This window comes from Chaetodon trifascialis, chromosome 8 (assembly GCF_039877785.1).
Source record: "Chaetodon trifascialis isolate fChaTrf1 chromosome 8, fChaTrf1.hap1, whole genome shotgun sequence".
Lineage (NCBI taxonomy): Eukaryota > Metazoa > Chordata > Actinopteri > Chaetodontiformes > Chaetodontidae > Chaetodon > Chaetodon trifascialis.
In genome coordinates, this window is record NC_092063.1 from 27,810,737 (window position 1) to 27,832,397 (window position 21,661).

Genomic DNA, 21,661 nt, shown 5'->3' on the forward strand with positions numbered 1-21,661 from the left:
CAAAATAGCAGTACATGCCTGGATTGCCAGTAATACACCCTCTGCTGCATGGCGCAAGTCACCAAACTACCAAACTGGCACAGATAAAACATGTGTTTAAATTTGTTTAACAACTCTTACTTGTCCATCTCAATTTCAGTCTCCCACTCCAGCAGAGGCACTCCTCTCAGCTGGATGTGGATGTCATAGATGCCCTTGTTGAAGAAATCTCCAGTCCACTTGGCAACCTAATAGTCAACACAGAACTAGTTACCACATAAACCACATGGAAATAAATAAATAGGAAATACATCACTGTATCATACTAAACACATCAACACCCCTATTTATATCATACCATAAGAGTTATCATGATGGGCAACCCATATGTGATTTCATTGGTAGATTCAATGAGGATGACAGTCAGACTGATGGTCATTCTGACCACGCCTCCAAGAAAGGCGGCCGCTCCAATGAGAGCAAAGGTCCCAGAGTAGAGGTCCATTCCCAGTTTCCTAACAGACATACACATAATATAAACCAGTATAGTAGTAGAGGAGGGTGAGAAACAGCAGTGAGTGTGTGAGGACTAAGTGCCTAATGACAACACATCTATAAGCTTGTCTGTGTGTTAAGTGTGGGACTCGAGTCGGGATGTGATTAGCTTACTTTAGCATGAAACTAGAAACTAGGGAAACAGCTGAAAAACAACAACACCTCTATAAGCTTATTTCCTAAAATTCTGAATTATTTATTTTCATGACTTCAAACATTTACTGATTTGTCTTTATTCCAGCTGGACTAACTGGGAGCATTTAATGGAACATATGTGTGAAATATTGTTGAAAAGAAAAAACAAAACATTCTACTGAACTCTTAAAAGGTTTGTTTATAAATTTGTGAGATAATTTGCTATACTGAAAACAGTTCTGACACATTTTGACATTTCTGATATTTCATGGCCATTGGTAGGGAAGAGGGGACAGCCAAACCTTGGTCAATGGAACATTAGGAGAACATTGTTACACTTTGAGGATGTTGGCAACCAGACGTCCAAAAGCTGCCCCACAGAGCAGTGAGGGGACAAAGAGACCGCTAGGTACAGACACACCATAGGTCCAACAGGCCAAGAGGAAGTACAGCAGGAAGAACACTGATAGAGTTACAGGGCTGAAGGTACCTGATTGGAAGAATGGGAGACAGGTGTTCATTATGAGCAGTCAGTGAATAATATACCTGAAACTGAGCAATAGGAAGCTGCAAGGATTAGTCATTACAGGACAATTCACTGGTCTCATGCTGATTTCTATCGCTCTTGTACAACCCTGATTCCAAGTTGTGATGCTGTGTAAAATGTGAATAAAACAGAATGCGACCATTTGCAAACAAACTGTTTACTGACAACAGTTTTATGATCTGTTCTAGAGGTGATGCTTGTGAATGACTGAGCTTTTTGATGATGCCCCTTTCAGAACCAATCATGATACTATCACCTGTTACCAATGAACCTGTTTACCTTTGGAATGTTCCAACTTTCCCAATCTTTTACTACACCTGTCCCAACTTGTTTGAAATGTGCTGTTGGCATCAAATTTAGAAAAAGCATATATTTATGAAAATCAATAAAGTTGAAGTAAAACATCAAATATATATATATATATATATATATATATATATATATATATATATATATATATATATATATATATATATATATATATACAGTAGTGTTTTCAATTGAGTACATGTGAAAAGGTTTTATTTACAGCGTCCCAGCATTTTTGGAATGGAGAAGAGAAGGGAGGAGTCCAAGCAACAAAGTTTGGTCCACGGCCAAGTGGGCTGGGGGCCCACAGGTGCTGTATGTACAGTAGTTCATAGTTCATGGTTTTTCTTTTATTTTTCCACTAGGAAAAGTGATACTGCAGCATATACTGTAAAAGTTGTGCAAGCAAAGATTTCAGGGGTAGCATCTGGTGCACACACATAATACGCAAAAAATGACATGTCCACCAATATGTGGTGCTCTTAATCAAGGTAAGTGCATTTTGGCCAGTAACTCCAATATTGTACGTTGCATGTTAAAAAACCTTGCATGGATGCATTCCCTGAATTGAGCTGAATCTCATGATATACAGGTACAGCTCAAAGAATTTGAATATCATGAAAAAGTTCAGTATTTTTTGTCAGTCATTTCAGAAAGTGAAACGCATGTATTATATAGATTCATTACACATAGAGCGAAATATTGCAAGCCTTTATTTCTTGTAATTTTGACAGTTATGGCTTACAGCCTATGAAAACCCAAAATCCAATGTCTCAGAAAATTTGAATATTGTGAAAAAGTTCAATATTGGAAACTCATGGTGTCACACTCTAATCAGCTAATTAACTCAAAACATCTGCAAAGGTTTCCTTAGCCTTTAAATTGTCTCTCAGTCTGGTTCACAATCATGGTGAAGACTGCTGACTTGACAGATGTCCAGAAGATAGTCATTGACACCCTCCACAAGGACGGTAAACCACAAAAGGTCATTGCTAAACAAGCTGGTTGTTCACAGAGTGCTGTATCCAAGCATATGAATAGGAAGTTAAGTGGAAGCAAAAAGGGTGGTAGGAAAAGGTACTTCTTCTATATATTCTAATTTTTTGAGCTGCACCTGTAGGCTATGCCCATTTCTACCTTTTTTTGTTTTCTTCCACAAAATTGAGGAATACACGGAACCCACTTTTTCAAACTCAACCTGGGCTCTGACTCCAATCTGCACAAAACTTTTAACAAAGAATCTATGGACTCTGATTGTAGAAATTTGATAAAAGACTTTTGATTATGCAAAAATGTGCAAGTTATAAAGGAACAGCTTCCTGTCGGTTGCAGTGAAAATAGAAATTGTTACACATCTTGGAAACGATCACTTCAATTAACATGAAACTCTGGTCAATAGTTTCCCACACTGGAGTCAGGCTCTGTGCAGAATTTGCTGCCAATCAGTCACTAGGGGCCCAACAAATGCAAAAGTTCCTATCTTGTAATTGGTTACATGGATTTGAATGAAACTTGGTTTGCATGGTATAGGGCAATGACTACATTAGTGCAAATAATTCAGTACTGACTGACTGAAGTGGGCATGAAATCCAAATTTCATAATAGAAATCTTCAAAAAAAATTGACAGAAATCACAGAATTTCAATTTTTAGCACATCCACTGAATTGTGACAAAGGTTTGGTTTTAGGTTTTACCTCAACAGAGCATTAGCATATAAGGATGACCACAATTAATTTTTTGAACGAAAATCATGAGTTTTGCCTCATGTCAGTTAAATAAAAAAGGAGCATTTCAGTGCTTGCTATCAGTCTGGACCCTGATCATTGTCGCTTCTGGCTATGTCATTTATTCAATTAATTCAATGTGTATATTAAGTATAAAACAAATAAGACACTTGAAACTGAAAAAATATTTGCTCAAAATGTAATAGTGGACAACATACTGGATATGTGTCCCACATTTTTGGCATTTTGGGATTCTATTGGTGTGGCTTACAAACTGACAATATTAAAAATTCATAACTGGTTTTAGAGCAGATGCAAAAGTGAGTTTAACAGTTTCATGAAGTATGCACTCACTTAACTAAGCCAAATTTCTTTTGGCAGAAATGTGATTGGGCTATAACACTAGATGCAGCTTTATATAGAAAAACATGTGAATATAAAGCATTTGAATGTGCCATGCACAATTTGCAAGATATGATATGTGACCTTAAAGTTGGGTTCCATCACTGCTCGTGCTTCATTTACAATAAGAATTACATAAATGAAAATTAAATTATGTCTTTAAGTGCCAGGAAATTCAAGAGCAAATTTAAATATTAACTGATTTAACTAACATAGAGCTGTTAGAATGTATCTGCATGCTCATCTCACCTTCCTGGTGGAAGAGCTGATGAATGGCAGCCTCCTGTGGGTTGAAGAACAACGTGGCCATGTCATTGTAGGTCTTGTTGGTGCAGAAGAACTGGCGGTTGGTTGAGTTAATGTCGTCACTGCTGGACAGCTAAAGACAAAACTCAGATCTTAATATGAGATAATAAACACATTATGCTACATGTAGAGAGAGTGGTGAGAGGAGTGTGCAGTGTGCTGCATTGCTTCAGTTAGCAGGGTTTCTGCAGTGTTCAATTTAAGAGTTTTAAGATTTAAACCTGACCTGAAGAAACATTTTAGAACTAACTTTATTGCCCACTGCAGGCTTTTTTCTGATGAAAGTGAATTCAGTGCTTTTTCAAGACCTGCAGATACACCGAATTAGCCTCTGCTGTCATGAACACTGAACTTTGAAAGATTAATTCAGTCAACCATGTGAGAGTAGACTTGTGAAACTTGTGCTAAGCACTGTCACGATGGAGGAAAGAGCTGATACTCACTGTGGTGTTATGTGTTGTGGGTGAGGACAGGTCACGACATTCACCCAACAGCATTGAAGCTGCAAATATCACCACTGTTGTCACCATGGCAACCAGCAGACTCTCTAGAATTCTGTTAGGTGCAACAATCAGATCAGCTTCTGTAATTACAAGCTTCAAAGGGAATTTGTGTCACATTTTCAAATAGTTGCTTTCAAAAACACGACTGATACTTAAGACAGTTAAGTTGAATGACGTGAAGGCGTGATGATTTGTATGAAGATGGACTGTTCCCTATGTGACAGGTTATGCAGTAATCACCTGATAAACTTGGCCTTGGGGTGAATTTGTCTGATGCGGTACTTGGCCAGGCTCTTGTTCATGCAGTTGAAGAGTGCCCCCAGCAGGCCACCCGCCACCCCCATCATGACAAAAAAGGCCAGGTCTACTGCAGTCCATAGGTGGCACTTCTTGTCTCCATCTTGACACTGAAGAGCAAGGAGATTTGCAGAAGGGTTAATCTGATACATGACTGTATCATGTTATATAAGGCTGACAATGAAAAATAGTAACACTTTTATTTATTGCAATTCATTCACAATAATTTATTAATCAATTAATGAATTAACACATTGCAAAACTCCTAACCCTTAAATAAAGGAGTCTAGAGGACTAAAATACACTTAAGATACAAGGAAGTACAGGCCATTAAATCAAACATGAAGAGCAATTTTTAAAGTTCTGAGTAACTGCTTGAACAGACAGATCAGAGCAGTGACAGAGGAGTTTGAGGAAGGTTGCAGATATTTGGAGATGGAGACAGAGAGACCGATTACTTTTCAGTGATGGTGGATTTAATGTAGATGTAGAGCTGGATATCATTGGTGTAGCAGTGGAAGTGGAGATAGTGAAAACAGATGATATTACCAAGGAGGAGCATGTAGAAGATGAAGAGGAGAGGACCAAGTACTGAGCCCTGGGCTACACCTTGGGATAGAAGAGTGGTGGATGAGATGCAGTTGTTGATGCTGATGACCTGTTTTCTGTCTGTGAGTTATTACTTCAGCCAGGGGAGGGCAATACCAGTGATGTTGAGGGAAAATACACTGAGTGCAATCTTCAAGTCCAATTCCTTGTATGTGCACAAATACTTGGCCAATGAAGCTGATTCTGATTCTGACTTTGGAGAGGGTTGTTTCTGTGCTGTATTTTGTGTGAAATCCAGATTGAAATGGTTCAGAGATCATTGGAGATGAGCTAGGCTTTGAGTTAAGAGGTGAGAACATTTTCCAGGATTTTTGATTTTTTAGTTTTTAGAGGTTAAAGTTTTTGAAATCAAGATGAAATATTTAATACCAGTAGGATTACTTGTATGATGGATTTAAGAATATGTGAATACGAAACATACATGTAAACACATACTTTGTGGCAAATGAAGGGGCAACTTCAATGATACACTCTTTACCTTGAACTCTCCAAAGTTGAGCAGCCCAGGCTCCTGAAAGGAGCCCCACTTGTTGAAATTGATTCCTGAACGGAAGAAGTTGAGGGTGAAAGTGGCTGACATGGAACAGAAGAGCTGTAAGAACATAAAACAGAAGAACTGAAGATGGGAAACAGTTAATCATAGTTGATGGTTAGTGCCCCATGCTACGTATGTGTAACTGTATTGCAAAGCTTTCTCACTGACAGACTAAAGCAGTGAGGTGAAACCAGGTTTGTTCGTTTCATGTCTGAATGATATTCTCTAACGGCCACTCACAGTTCTTGATATCGTGTGCCACAGTGCTCAATTCATGGGCCTTCAGTCTTCTCTCCATACAGTTCATATTTACCCTTGAACTTGCATTGTTTTCAGTGCAACAGTGACACCCATTATGAGTTTTCTCTTTATGAATAGGTTGTTTAGCTAAAATAAACTTTAGTCTACACACTGTATATTCTAGTAACAACACCAACATCATTAGCTCTGAACATTACATTGACATGAAAGTTTCATTGCTCCACTATGTATCCATCCTGGGCCACCATGCTATACCTACAAAGAACACAAGGCCTATGGGGGTATAAAAGAAAACACAGCTATAATAAAATGAAGACAGAGAAGCAGGTTTGAAATCAAAAAAGGTGAAAACAATAAAACTAGCCTCATTAGTACTCACAGAAGCAAATAAAGGAGTGCTTTGAGCTAACATGCTCACAATGACACAGTCAAAATGCTGTTGTTTATTTAATATTCTAATATTTTCCACAGTCAACATCTTAGCCTAAGGGTTTTAGCCTTTGCAATGTAGCATCAAGCACAAAGTACAATTGAGGCTGAATGGCATTAGTTTTGCAGATATTTGGTCAGAAACTGGACAACTGATGAAAACAATCAGGGTTCAGAAAAACTAGAGTCATTGGGAATCATCCTCTGAATATCCATCCATCCATCCATTTTCTATGCCGCTTATCCCTTTTGGGGTCGCGGGGGGGCCGGAGCCTATCTCGGCTGTCAACGGGCGAGAAGCAGGGTACACCCTGGACCGGTCATCCTCTGAATATGTTAATCACATTTCATGATAACATTCAACAGTCTCTGTCCGAACCAATGTTGTGGTAGGTTTGGCAGAAAAGTCAGAGAATCACAAAAATGATTAGGATTCATCTTTTGGGGAACATGAATGTCTGTACAAAAATACATGCATCTATCTAAGAGTTGTTGAGATATTTCTATCTGGACCAAAGTGACAGACTGACACTGCCATTCCTATAGCCACGCTGCAAGCTTGGCTAAAAACTACAGTCAGCAGAAGGAACAGAAATGTCTCGACACTCTTAGTGTTGACTGAATAAGGTGATGTACCACTTTCCAAGTGAGGGACTGGTTCCAGAAAGATGAGCCCTCCTCCAGACTGAAGAGTGTGCCACCTATAGGAGCACCAAAAGCAGCAGCTACTCCTGCAGCAGCACCCGCTGACACAAAGTCTCGCTTGTCCCTGAAGAACAGCAAAGACAATATGATGGGTATGTTTGACAATATTTGGACCATTTATTGACTTTCAGGGAGACAGTCAACAGTGTGCAGTGTTTTGCTAATAAGAGTGTGGACCACAGCCATACCTGTCACTGCGGAAGTAGGGAAAATCGAATTTGATCCTCTTGAAAGTTATGCTCTGAAACTGATGGAGGGAAAAAATTTGATGAGCACACTTAAGCCATTAAGTGTCAAATGAAGTAGTGGTTGTGTCAAAGACATGGCAAAGAACATTAACAACATTATGAACATTAGCATAATTAGACAAGATTATTTTAGCTGTTGTGTTGGTTTGATGTTGGTGTTTGTGGGTGTTTTTGTTTTTTTGACTCATCAAGGCCAGCTTTGGTATTTGCCACTTTCATGTGCAGTAGACAACTTCTTCTTGTGATCTAGTGTTAAAAAAGTAAACAAAAATACTTGTATAATCGCAGTACTTAGGAATCGCAATACATATCGAATGGGCACCCAAGTATCTTACTGGTGTCAAATCAGGAGATAAGCATATCATCCAGTTCTAGTGTTGATCTCTGGCCCCTGGTGAGACCATTGATTTCTCCAGCGCCTTTATACTATGCAGGCCACAAATCTGAGAGACAAGTTGGAGTGCACAGGGGTGGACCACCACCTCACAGCATGGATCATGGATTACCTCACCAACAGACCACAGTATGAGAGGACACAGGATGATGAGTTCAACATGGTTCTTTGCAGAATGTTGGCCTCACAGGGAACATTTCTGCATTTCTGAACATTTCAACAAGATTGCCTTTCTCTTCACCTTGTGCTAGGGATGTAACAATATATCGAATCTTGCAATATTGCGATAAAAATAGGACTTGATGCCATCATGGGACTGACGCTATCTATTTACTCTCTCTAATTGTCAAAAATTGTATCATTTTTGTTTGAACAGCAGAGGGTGTACTCATACTAGTCAACAGGACAGACTGCTGTCACACCTTGGTGTAAGCCAAGCATTGCTAAAAATAAACTCACCAGATGAGTGTGCCGACAACATGGACTTTTAGAGCTGATGTATCACAGCATTTTGGTTTTCCCTTTTCAAGAACTGACAATGGCAAAAAGGAAACTAACAAATGCAAAAAAATTTGCAAATACTGCCGAACGACAGTCAACTACACTACACACTACACTACGCACTACACAACACATCAAACATGAGAAGCCATCTGGCACATCACCAACCAGAAAATCACAACAACATACTGTTAGAAAAAGCTTCAGACAGGTCAAAGGAGCCTGAAAGAAGCATTTGGAGCGCCGTCTTTACTGCATTTTAGCATAGTATTTAAGTATTTAAAAAATGGCCAGAAAAAAAAAATGTTTTCAGTATTCTAATTAACTTACAAAGATTGGGGAATTTAAAAAAAAAAATATGTGATTGGAAAATATTTTTTCCTGGCAGTCAGAAGGATGTAGCCCAAAACTTGAGACAGTGTTCTGTGGTTGACATTGATGGATTTCAGTAAACGCACTGGAGCCAAAGTATACGGGTCCGTCAAGGTCACACTTTAGTTGCACAGAGATACCAGCTCTGTACCAAGAAACAAAAGAGAAAGTGACACAGAACCTCAAAGAAGCAGAGTGCATCTGAATAACCACAGATGGGTGGACTTCACAAGCCTCAACAAAAGGACTCAACATAGCTGAGATTTCGAAATATGCTGTTTTAAGGTGGGAGCTCAGGGACATGGAAAATAACAAAAATCATCACAATATTGCTCTTTGCACACACTTTAAAACAAAAACAAAATGCAGCAGTCAATAGCAGTCCTTTTATAAAATAAAATAGAAATGTAACACTCAAGCATGTCAAATGAGGTATTCCATCGGGTGACCACATCCATGATCTGTTTATGTACTGGCAGGTTTAATAGTCTCTGTTTGGTGGTCAGCACAGCTGTGGCAGTTGAACTGCAGTGAAAAAATATTGTTCATGACAAATTGCTGGCTACTTTCATTTTATTTGATTGAAGAAGGAGAGCAGAAGCACTTTAAGTCAATTTTTTTTTTTATGTATAAAAAATGCTGTATACATTGATTTACTAATAAAGATGCTTTCAAGTGTTTTCTCTTTCTTTCTGTCTTTTTTAAAAATATTGCAATAAATATTGAATCAAGAACTTTTTATTGAAGTATTCTCATACCATGACTTTTTGGTCTTGTTACATCCCTACCCTCTACAGTGCAGCCTTCTTGCACAAATCAGCTAAATGTCAGAACATGCAAAAGTTCTCAGATGACTCTGCCATTACTGCCCTCATCACAACAACAGGGAGTACAGAGAACTGGCCAAGGAATTTGTGGACTGATGCCAGCAGAACCACCTCCAGATCAATACAGGGAAAACCAAAGAGCTGGTGGTGGACTTCCATAAGAGTAAACACTTGCCTCCTTCACCAGGGAATGGACACTGAACTAGACAATACAAATGCACTATATAAAAAAGACCACAACTGACTGTATCTGCTGAGGAGACTCAGATCATTTGCAGTGTAGGGGGCACTGCTGAGGACCTTTTATTCAAGATTCTTTATTGTTATATACTTGTAACAATGTAACATCGTCACTAGTGATGAAATTTTTTGTGCTTGGTGCCAACTCAACTTCACGGCGCAATAATCGCTTCACGGTGCAATATTCAAGAATAAAATGTAGACACATAAAAATTAATATGAATAAAATAAAGGTAGACTAAGATAGCACTAACTATCTTTGACAAAGTGATCTGCTGGGGCAGCAACATCTTGAAACAGACTGTTGAAGACTGGTTAAGCCCCTCAACTGAGTGGAGGTGGTGGAAGAAAGGAGGGTGATGACTAAGCAATGATTGTCAGTCAGAAAAAATAGGAAAGAAGGAGGCACTGCATGCATTTTTTCAAAACAGTTTGTGTATAATGATATTGACCTGGGTGAATTTACATCATTTGAATATCTGGCTTGTGAGCTCAAACCAGAATTATCAGTGCTCACCATTACACTGTATCAGCCACCAAGATATTCATCCCTGTTTGCGCAGGAATTCTCAGAGCTGACTACACTTGGTATCACTAGGGGTGATCAATCCTAAGTAGAGACCTGAATATTCATATCAACAAAAAGAACGACTAGCCAAAGCTATGGAGCTTGTGAATTTACTGGACAGCTTTGAATTTACAGAACATGTAAATGAAGTCACTCATTAGCATGGTAACTTTCTGAACTTGGTAATAACAAAAGGGTTGAACACTGACAATGTTTCAGTAGCAGAATTACCTATTTCTGACCATCACTGTGATTTTGATGCCACACTAATCATAACAAAGAATAAAAGGGAACAGCAATACCATGTGATCTGCTTTAACTACTCTTGCTCTACTAAGGGTTAAAAAAGAGTCTGACCGACAAAATCTCCCCATGGTTAAACAATAGCAGTGTCTGTTGAGCAGCTGAAAGAAAATGGAGGAAAACTGGGCTCATAGTCACTGTAATATACACAGTATATATAACATAAGCCATGACTGTCTATAACAAAGCAGTACATGTGGCAAGAAAGGATTACTTTTCCAAGAAAATTACAGACAATACTGGAAAACTCTACAATATTATTCTCCATTATTGACCAGTTACTCAGCACCACCTCCACCCATCCACAGTCCTCTACATCAAACTATGGAGAACTTGTATTGCTCTTCAATAACAAAACAATCTAAATCAGAGCCAGCACTGCTGCTGATGTGCACACAGATGAGCTCAGCAAACCCTGTAAAAAAGATGAAACCATGGAAAAATTCTCCTGTAATACAATAGCTGGGCTCAGCAAGACTGTCACTGAGTCTAACTCGGCCACCTCCTGTGTTTACCCTGTACCTGCAGCATTTTTAAAGCAGGTGTTTGACAATGTTTCAAGTCATGTCCTGAAGATTAGAAATACATCTCTGCAAACAGGCATCTTCCCAGATGCATTTAAAACAACAGTTATAAAACCATTACTGAAGACACCCAACCTAGATGGTAATGCACTCACTTACTCTAGGCTGATATCCAACCTTCCATTTATCAGAAAGATAATGAAACAATAGTTTCAGTGCAAATTAACACCTTTCTTAAAGAAAATAATACTCTGGAAGAACTGCACGAGAGAGCATAATGTACGTTTCCGTAGTTATGCAGATGACACACAACTGTTCATCTCTGTGGAATCAAATGATGCTGTAGCTTTTGACTTCATTACTAGATGTCTTTTTACGAGACATCTAGTAATGACATAAAAAACAACATAAACATAACATAAAAACTTAAAAAAAAAACTTAATGAGCAATAATTTCTTGAAGTTAAATGAGAACAAAACCAAGACCCTACTAGTCGGCCCTAAAACAAAAAGATATGCTGTTTAATAACCTGGGGAAATTAACTTCCTGGATTAAATCTGAGGTTGCAAGTCATTCATTCATTGGCATTAAGGGAACTGCGCTAAGATGGTTTAAATCCTACTTGTCAGATCGCTCTCAGTTTGTACGCGTTAATGATGACTCCTCTGTGCTCACTAATGTCAGCTATGGAGTTCCGCAGGGTTCTGTGCTTGGACCAATTCTATTCACTTTATATATGCTTCCTTTAGGTAAGATTATCAGGAAGCACTCAATAAATTTTCATTGCTATGCAGATGATACCCAGCTATATTTATCAATGAAGCCGGAAGAAACCAGTCAGTTAACTAGACTACAAGCATGTCTTCATGACATAAAGACCTGGATGACCTGCAATTTTCTGATGCTAAACTCGGACAAAACTGAAGTTATAGTATTCGGCCCTAAACATCTTAGAAAGTCACTTTCTGATGACATAGCAGTTATGGATGGCATTGCGCTGGCCTCCAGCACCACTGTAAAGAATCTGGGAGTCATCTTTGACCAAGACATGTCCTTTCACTCCCATGTAAAACAAATTTCAAGGACTGCCTTTTTTCACCTACGTAATATCGCAAAAATCAGGCATATTTTGTCTCAAAATGATGCAGAAAAACTAGTCCATGCATTCGTAACTTCCAGGCTGGATTATTGCAATTCCTTACTATCAGGCTGCCCAAATTCGTTGCTGAATTTTCTCCAGTTGCTCCAGAATGCTGCAGCACGTGTTCTGACAAAAACCAGGAAGCAAGATCATATTTCTCCAATACTCGCCACTTTGTACTGGCTCCCTGTAAAGTTTAGAATAGAGTTTAAAATTCTCCTCCTTACTTACAAAGCCATAAATGGCCAGGCACCTTCTTATCTTAAAGAGCTCATAGTACCTTATTGCCCTACTCGAACACTGCGTTCCCAGAATGCAGGTCTACTTATGGTTCCTAAAGTCTCAAAAAGCAGAACAGGAGTCAGAGCATTTAGCTATCAAGCTCCTCTCCTGTGGAACCATCTTCCAGTCTTTGTCCGGGAGGCAGACACTGTCTCTACATTTAAGAGTAGGCTTAAAACTTTCCTTTTTGATAAAGCTTATAGTTAGGGCTGGCTCAGGCTTGTCCTGGACCAGCCCCTAGTTATGCGGCTATAGGATTAGACTGTCGGGGGACATCCAAAGATACACCGAGCTCCTCTGTCCTTCTGTCCCTCTCCATCCGCACGCTCTCATGTCCTACCACGGCGTGTTACTAACTTAGCTCCTTCCCTGGAGTCTCTGTGCTTTGTCGTCTTGCAGGTTCCCATGGACAGTGGCTGAATCTGGATTGTGGATTTCAGATGCGTCTCCTGCCTTGGCCCTGCCTGACATCCACTGCAACTGCTACTGCTATTATTACATCCACTGTCACTGTTACTGTGACTGTCTGTCTGTCTGTCTGTCTGTCTGTCTGTCTGTCTGTCTCACTCTCCCTCTCTCACCCAACCGGTCGAGGCAGATGGCCGCCCACCCAGAGTCTGGTTCTGCTCGAGGTTTCTGCCTGTTAAAAGGAAGTTTTTCCTCACCACTGTCGCCAAGTGCTTGCTCATGGGGGAACTGTTGGTTTCTTTGTAGATAAAAGAGCTTGGTCTGTACCAGCTCTATATGGAAAGTGTCCTGAGACAACTTCTGTTGTGATTTGGCGCTATACAAATAAAATTGAAAGTCTTTCCTAGACTCAGATCTAAGCTTTAAGTCTCACATAAATAAGGTAACAAAACTTTACTTTTCCACCTTAAAATTGGCTTACTGGGTGCCCTTTCTGCTTTTCGACTTTTTTCTGGCTTCCTGTTTTTCTGTGTTCCTGTTGGCCTTGCTAGCCATTGGCCCATTCATTTAGTTTCGGGCATTGTCATTTCCACTCTTGCAGAAAGGAACTCTAAATTAAGCAGAAACACTGCAAAGATGCTTAAAAGCCACAAGCCAAGTACCATTGACCATTACGTGCCGTTGGCTTTCTGGGAAGTTTGCCTTATCATCAGCCCTTCATCACAGAAATAGTAGGATCTAACCATCTTCCATGCATTCTGTCTGGCAGTTGACGCAGGCCTTATTCTAGACAATGATTTTTGTTTTCACTGGTTTTACTTAGTTAACTTTCAGATATAGGGGTGATTCACTTGATGTAATTAATTTTCTTCCTAATTAGTTACTTAGTTATTAAATTAATAAATTAATTAATTAATTGAGGTGGTGCCTCACACAATTGAACAAGTGCTTAATATTCATTCCCAAGTGTAGTAACCCTGACATTGACAGTGTTGTTGTCAGGAACATGCTCAATACTACAGGTTTTTAGTTGCACTGGGATCAAATGGTCATCTTTCTAAATATGTGAATCAACTGACTTGTAATAATAAAGGTTGTCATGGGCTTGTCTCCATCTTAGTTTTGTATCTTTATGGCCCCAATCTATGGGTTTGGGTATGTTCTGAAGTTAAGTGATTGCCTCCCATGGGGATTACTGAAGTATTTAATAAGTTAAGTAAAAACAAATGAGTAAATCTTTAAGTCCTGTGCAAAGATGCCTTCAAAAGTTTATTTGAAGTCAATATGGAGCTCCATTATGTTACTACAAATTCCTTCTTCATGTGTTTCTGTGCTGAGCAAAAATACTAAGAATAGGATAGTACCTCAAAGAGGCAATTTTATGCCATTTCAGTTTTCCACATTCAAAATGGATTCAGCGCATTCATTTTACATGAGGGAGAGAGAGTTGTCCATAGACTCACAAGACAGTATTGTGTCAAGGCGCAGATCTGGAGAAGGATACAAAAGATTTTCAGCAACATTGAAAATGCCCAGTGGTAGCTGCCATCATTCTCAATTGGAGGAAGTTTGGAACCACCAACAGTCTTCCTAAATCTGGCCAACCAGTCAAACAGAGCAACCAGGGATGAAGACCCTTGGTAAGACAGGTAACCAAAATGCCAGTGGTCATTATGAATGTGAGCCATAGTTCATTTGTGGAGAACCTTGGAGAAGGACAAAGTGCAGCACTCTATCAATCAGGCCTTTATGGTAGAGTGAACAGACGGAAGCCATTCTTCACTAAAAGGCCCAGCTTGCTGAGAGCTTGCCAAAGGGCACTAGAACTGACTCTTGGACCGTGACATGTAAAATCATCTGATCTGATGAAACAAAGATTGAACTATGTGGCTACAATTCCCAACAGAGTGTGTGGAGCAAACAGGGCACTGAGCATAACCTCTGTAATTCCATTCCTACAGAGGATCTCAGGCTGGGGCGAAGAATTACATTTCAACAGGATAAGGTCCCAAAGCATACCACCAAGAAAACACAGGAGTAGCTTTCACAGTAGCTTTGTGAGAGTCCTGGAGTTGCCCCACCAAAGTCCAGACCTGAACCCAAGAAATCATGTCTTGAGAGATCTCAAAACAGCTGTGCACAGATGCTCTCCATCCAACCTGACTGAGCTTGAAGTATTTTGTTGAGATGAATGGGAGAAACTGCTGAAGGAATGGTGTACCAAGATTAGAGGATTATTTCCTACGTAATGTCAGGTTATGATCAACCTGTCCATCAACAGGCTACATACCACAGTCGTTTAAAGTAGCTTGATCCTGGATTTTTAGCCAACTATAGACTTGTATCTAACCTCCCCTATCTAACCATCTCTCTAAAATTCTTGAGAAAGCAGTCTCTAATCATTTGATTTGATTTGACTTTCTTCATTCATATAGTAACAAATGATCTGCTGCTTTCATTAGACAAAGGACTCTGTGTGTGTGTGTGTGTGTGTGTGTGTGTGTGTGTGTGTGTGTGTGTGTGTGTGTGTGTGTGTATATATGATTATGATACAGATACAGATACTGATACAGAAGACTGGAAGTCTGGAAGACTAAAAGGTAAATGTAAAGTAGTAAAGGAAATGCACAAAGATGGTTTAAATTGTTTTCAGATCAATTAATTAATAATGATTCATCTGTCCACGCTAAAGCCAGTCAAGGAGTTCCACAAGGTTCTTTGTTAAGACCGATATTATTCACCCTATGCATACTTGATTATCAGAAAACACTTTCATTGCTATGCAGATGATACCTACCTATATCTATCAGTGAAGACAAATGAAACCAATCAGTTAACTAAACTCCAAGTGTGTCTTCAGGACATAAAGACCCGGATGACTGAACTGGACGAAACTGAAGTTATAGTACTTGGTCCTAAAGACTTTAGAAACTCATTATCTGTTGATATAGCACCTCTGGATGGCATTGTGCTTGCCTCCAGCACCACTGTAAGGAATCAAATTTCAAAGACCAACATAACATTGTAAAAATCAGGCAAATCTTGTCTCAAAATAATGCAGAAAAACTAGTCCACACATTTGTTCATTCCAGGCTGGATTACTGCAACTCCTTACTATCAGGATGTCCCAATACAGTGCAAAATACTCTACAGCTGATCCAGAATTCTGCAGCGCGTGTTCAGACAAAAAGCAAGGAAAAGAGATTGTATTTCTTTCATATTAGTGATAGTGTAGTATTGTTATTACGTACATATACACTGTTACTACTATGTCCATATATCACATACATAATTATATGTGCACATATTATCTGATATATATACAGTGAGGTCAATAAGTATTGTTATAATATATATATTATAATATTATATAATATTATATATTTCTGTGATTTATGTGATTTCTGGATTTTTTTTTTTTAGATTCTGTCTCTCACAGTGGAAATGCACCTACGATGAAAATTTTAGACCCCTCCATGATTTCTAAGTGAGAGAACTTGCAAAATCACAGGGTGATCAAATACTTATTGACCTCACTGTATATACTGTATATCATACACTATATTATTACACACACACACACACACACACACACACACATATATATATACATACATACAAATATACATATATACACACATATATGCATATATACATGGTAATTTCAGACACACGTTAGATGAGTTTAAATTGTGTTTATAATGTTTAGCAGTGTACCTGAGGAAGGCCAGCTCCCACAATGGCTCCACAGTGTATCATTGGACCTTCCTTCCCCACAAACAGACCTGAGTGGACACACACCAGAGTCAGAGGCACTGTCCACCCACCTGCTCATCCCTGACCCATCAACAGCACCGGAAATAAAAGATGACTGTTTGATTAATGAATCAATGACACTTTGCTTTATTGTTAGCTGAAGGTGACAGCTGACATGATGCCTCATCCATACAGTATAATGTCATTGTTTCATGTGTTCAAAGTTCAGATACAGAAATCTGTTGTCTTTGCTTTGTTGTAGAATATTGAGCAATTTTATCTCAATGGGCCTCAAAATATTAAATGAAACCATTTGAGTTTGGAGGGGAAATGTCTCTTTGGCAGAACTGCTTACAAGCAACATGACAGGGGGCCCAGCCAGTAATTTTAAATTAGAGGTCACAAGCCAGGGTGCTTGAGAACCACTAATCTTAGTGGTTCTAATCTAAGTAACTTGTAACAATAGCTGTCAGATAAATAAAGTGCAGTAAAAAGTGTAATATTTCCCTCTGAAATGTAGTGAAGTAGAAGTACAAAGTGGAAAATAATGGAAATGCTAAACAACCCAGACTTGAGGTAAAATTGTCAGCTGTCAACACTGTAATCCCAAAGTATTTTTACTGTACAAAGCCCTCTGCCATACTTTACCTCCAGCCACACTGAACAGGACTCCAGTGGCCTTGCAGAGAAAAGTTCGTAGCCGGACAATTCCAGGAATTTTAACTCCGTTCAAGTAACTTTTGATTTCAGGGATCCCCGAACCTGCAGCTACTGGCTGATAGAGGACACCAAAACATAGCACATCATCACATGATTCAACAAATGTGTAGTGTATTCTCTAGTATAACAAGCGCATTGTACCATAATCTACTGATACCTTGTAGAAATGGGGTCATGTAAAAGACTCCAAACTTAGATATCCTGTAAAGTGCAACAATAGACTGCACACAACATAATGTAACTATGTTTACCACCTTACTTCCAGTCTGTACAATTTTATCCTAAAGGATAATAAACAGCTGTCCAGCAGGCAGTTTGTGGTTGACTCTTTCATCTTTTATGAGTGGATATTATTCACCAGGTGTCCAAATCTCCAGAGAGAATTTGATTATAACAAATATGCTTTTTCCTGAAGTCTTCAGGACCTTTTGATTGAAATTTTCAGATGTTTTTTAAAGTTCCTAAAGGGAGCATTGAATCAACAGGTTCAAATTATAGTTCAGGGGTGGGGAACCTCTGGCTGTTTGACCCGGCCCACAAGGAAATTCATAACTACATAAAATGAATGATTTTTTAAATGTTCTTCTGAGTGGTCACTGAGTGCAACATACTGGTAATAATATAATAATATATTATATCAATGTCAATGAATCATGAGCGCATTGACTGATCCAGTCTTTTATCTCAACAGCTTTTAACACCTGGATCATTGCTTGGACCTGTGGAAACACTGGAGAGTTTTGCCCTGGTTGATGCAAGGACACTGAGTCGAGTTTTCTCCCAGGTAAAGCCCACAACCTGCCTTTTAGACCCAATTCCCACACCATTTTTTAAACACTCTATGGATTCTTTGAGGAACAGCTGCTGTATTTGGTCAATTGCTATCTCCAGACGGGTGTCTTCCCCACCTCCTTTAAAATGGCGGTGGTGAAGCTCCTTCTGAAGAAGAGTGATTTAGACCCCACTGCTTTAAATAACTACCGGCCTTTATCCAACCTACCATTTTTAAGTAAAATTTTAGAAAAACTTGTTTTTTTTTAATCAAGTAAATGAATTTTTACACTCGAAACATATTTTAGAGACTCACCAGTCTGGTTTTAGGATGAACCACAGTACAGAGACAGCACTTATAAAGATTTTAAATGACATCAGGTGTAATTTAGATAATCATAAACTCACAGTCTTGGTTCTACTGGATCTAACCGCCGCCTTCGATACAGTAGACCATCACATTTTATTAAGTAGACTGAGGAACTTGGTCGGCCTCTCTGGTACTGTTTTTAACTGGTTCACGTCCTACCTCACTGATCAAAGTTTCTTTGTAAGTATGGATACATGTTCCTCAGGAACCCATAAGATAAAGTGTGGGGTTCCCCAAGGTTCAATTTTAGGTCCAACTCTTTTTAATCTTTACATGCTGCCCCTTGGGGACGTCATCAGGAGGCACGGCATCAACTTCCATAGTTATGCTGATGATACGCAACTGTACATCGCCGTGTCTCCTGATGACACAGGGCCAATTGATGCCCTTTTTAACTGTATTTTAGACATCAAGTCATGGATGGCAGCAAACTTCCTGCAGCTCGACCAGGACAAAACAGAGGTTTTAGTCATTGGTCCTGAAGGCCAGAGAGAGAAACTTTTACCCAAGTTACAGGATTTTAAACCCTCAAAATCAGTAAAAAATCTGGGCGTGATTTTTGACTCTGAGCTCACTTTTATTCCACACATCAAAAACATAACAAAGATAGGTTTTTACGATCTCAAGAATATAGCCAGAGTCCGCCCGTTCCTCTCTCAGGCCAGTACGGAGGTGCTGATGCATGCTTTTATCTCTTGTCGTTTAGATTACTGTAATGCCCTGCTCTCTGGTCTTCCCAAAAAGAGCATGTATAACTTACATTTATAACAAAACTCAGCCGCACGAGTGCTGACGAGGACCAGAGGGCGGGAGCATATTACACCTGTTTTAAAATCGCTGCATTGGCTCCCCGTGCGCTTCAGGATCGATGGTGCTGGCCTTTTAACGATACCACAAATTAGAACTAGAAGACACGGGGAGGCGGCATTCAGTTATTATGGCCCCCGATTGCGGAACAGCCTCCCAGAGAGCCTCAGGGCCGCAGAGAATGTTGATGTTTTTAAAAAGAAGCTCAAGACCCATCTTTTTAATCAGGCTTTTAACTGACTCATTTAACTATTTAGAATTTCTTAAGCTGACTTTTATTCTTACATTTTTTAATATTATATTATATATATTTTTATTTTTTATTTTTATTTTTTATTGTGTTACTTCAATGTTTTATTTCAATTGTTTTAGTCATTATTTATGGTCTACTTTATACATTCTATTGTTTTATCCTCAGTTTTAGCTTCTATACCTTTTATCTTATTTTACTGTTCTAGCCCCTCATTCTACCACACCGGGATTTGATGGGGGTGCTGTTCCATGGATGGCCCAGGCTAGAGCTAGAGAGCTTTACACCTTGGTGTGGAGCCTCCTGCCTGCCTGGGCTGGGGTGGTCCCTGTGTCAGTGCCCCCGCAGTCATGGACCATGATTCCTCTCGGTGTGCATGGCCCCCAAAGGCAGCTTCTTCCTCACCTCGGTTCTCGGTGCCCAGCCATGTCTCCTCAGTGACAGTTAGTGTATGCATGTGGGTGTGTGTATGTTTGTGTGTGTGGGTATGTATGTCTGTCCGTATATCTTTGTATGTGCGTGAGTGTGTATGTAATTGTGTATCTGTGTGTATATTTGGGGGGGGGGGGGTGGGAGGTTTCGGGTCAAAGTGTTCTGTATTGTTCTGTTTTTTGTTTTTACCCCCTGTGAGGCACTTTGTATTACTGTAACGTATGAAAAGTGCCATATAAATAAAGTTGATTTGATTTGATTTGATTTGATGATTGATGCAGTTTGACACAAAATAAAAGTAGATGCAGAATGTCGCATGCCCCAAGAGAAATGGAGAAACAATTATTTTTTTGTTTAAGTAAAAGCCCAGTCAGAGTGCCTAAGTTAGTTTGTGGGGATGAGCTGAAAAAGGCCAATCTCAGAGTCATTACAGCTAAAATGTGCCAGACTGGATGAGCTGCAAGGACAACCATACTTGTAAGTTAATACTTTTGGGCAGACTTTGCATGATCATCGAGCACCTTTCTCAAAAGAACATTGTAGGAGAGACAGTGTTATGAAGTTTTGTAGTGATAGGGCTAATACCTAAGAAGGTGAAACCTCATTCAGGAGAATTTGTGAAGGACTGACTTGTTGCTGCAGAGCAACTGGACAATGTCATATATTTTCCAGTGTCTGTTTGTCTGTAATGATTCACAGAGATGAAGGGAAAACCTGTCATGGAAACTCAGTGACATCAATTGTCTGTGTAATTTGGCCTTTGTTGAGGATTATGACCTCTGATGCTGATTTTAGTCTAATTGACCACTTCAGGGCTTCGGTCAGAAAGCACACGAGACTACAGTGGAATTCACGCTGTTTACTATGCAACTGTGCAGCGATGCATGCTGATATAATGCAGTTTATCGTCAGTGACTGCCATACCACTGTAACATGCCAAACGCTGAACGTGAGGCAGGAAGAGGAACCACATGAACTATCTTCAAAATAAGATGCTCACTTCAAAATAAAGGCACGCATACAAAACATTTCTGGCTTGAAGAATTCTTAACAGCCTTCATGGTGGACATTATCATGCACCTCTCAGAACACAACCTCAATCTCCAGACAGCTTCTCGGCTCTCTGCTTTCAAACGTGAAATCATTGGAATCAAAATAATGAAGCTGTGATATGTGCAACTGGAAAGGGATAACACACATTTTACATTCTGCCTATATGCTACGACATCTGAATATGCTGTGAGTGTTCAATACTCCTTCTGGCAGTTGGCGAGAGTTTTCAGGTAGGGTTGGATGGTAATCCGGTAATAAGGTATCCCACAGTATCTGAAAATAGCAACAGTATCAGTTCCATTACCGTCATAAAAAAAATGCTGTGCATATAGATCTTTAGGGGGCTAACATAATTGTACAAAAATGAAGTCCACTACGTTCAAAGTATCTGGTTGA

The 21,661-nt window shown here is 39.4% G+C and overlaps 1 protein-coding gene across 2 annotated transcripts in view; it reads right to left on the reverse strand.

The window, feature by feature from the left end:
• Positions 1-21,661, reverse strand: part of clcn6 (chloride channel 6) — a 57,526-nt gene that overhangs the window by 16,543 nt on the left and 19,322 nt on the right. For both annotated transcript variants that reach the window (XM_070968071.1, XM_070968070.1), the window contains exons 7-17: positions 17,511-17,637; positions 16,824-16,891; positions 7,486-7,544; positions 7,229-7,361; positions 5,846-5,959; positions 4,702-4,868; positions 4,402-4,513; positions 3,902-4,031; positions 1,006-1,159; positions 338-494; positions 121-227 (exon numbers count right to left, since the gene is read on the reverse strand). In XM_070968071.1, the coding sequence (XP_070824172.1) occupies positions 121-227; positions 338-494; positions 1,006-1,159; positions 3,902-4,031; positions 4,402-4,513; positions 4,702-4,868; positions 5,846-5,959; positions 7,229-7,361; positions 7,486-7,544; positions 16,824-16,891; positions 17,511-17,637 (1,328 nt within the window). The remainder of the gene's footprint in view (positions 1-120; positions 228-337; positions 495-1,005; positions 1,160-3,901; positions 4,032-4,401; positions 4,514-4,701; positions 4,869-5,845; positions 5,960-7,228; positions 7,362-7,485; positions 7,545-16,823; positions 16,892-17,510; positions 17,638-21,661) is intronic.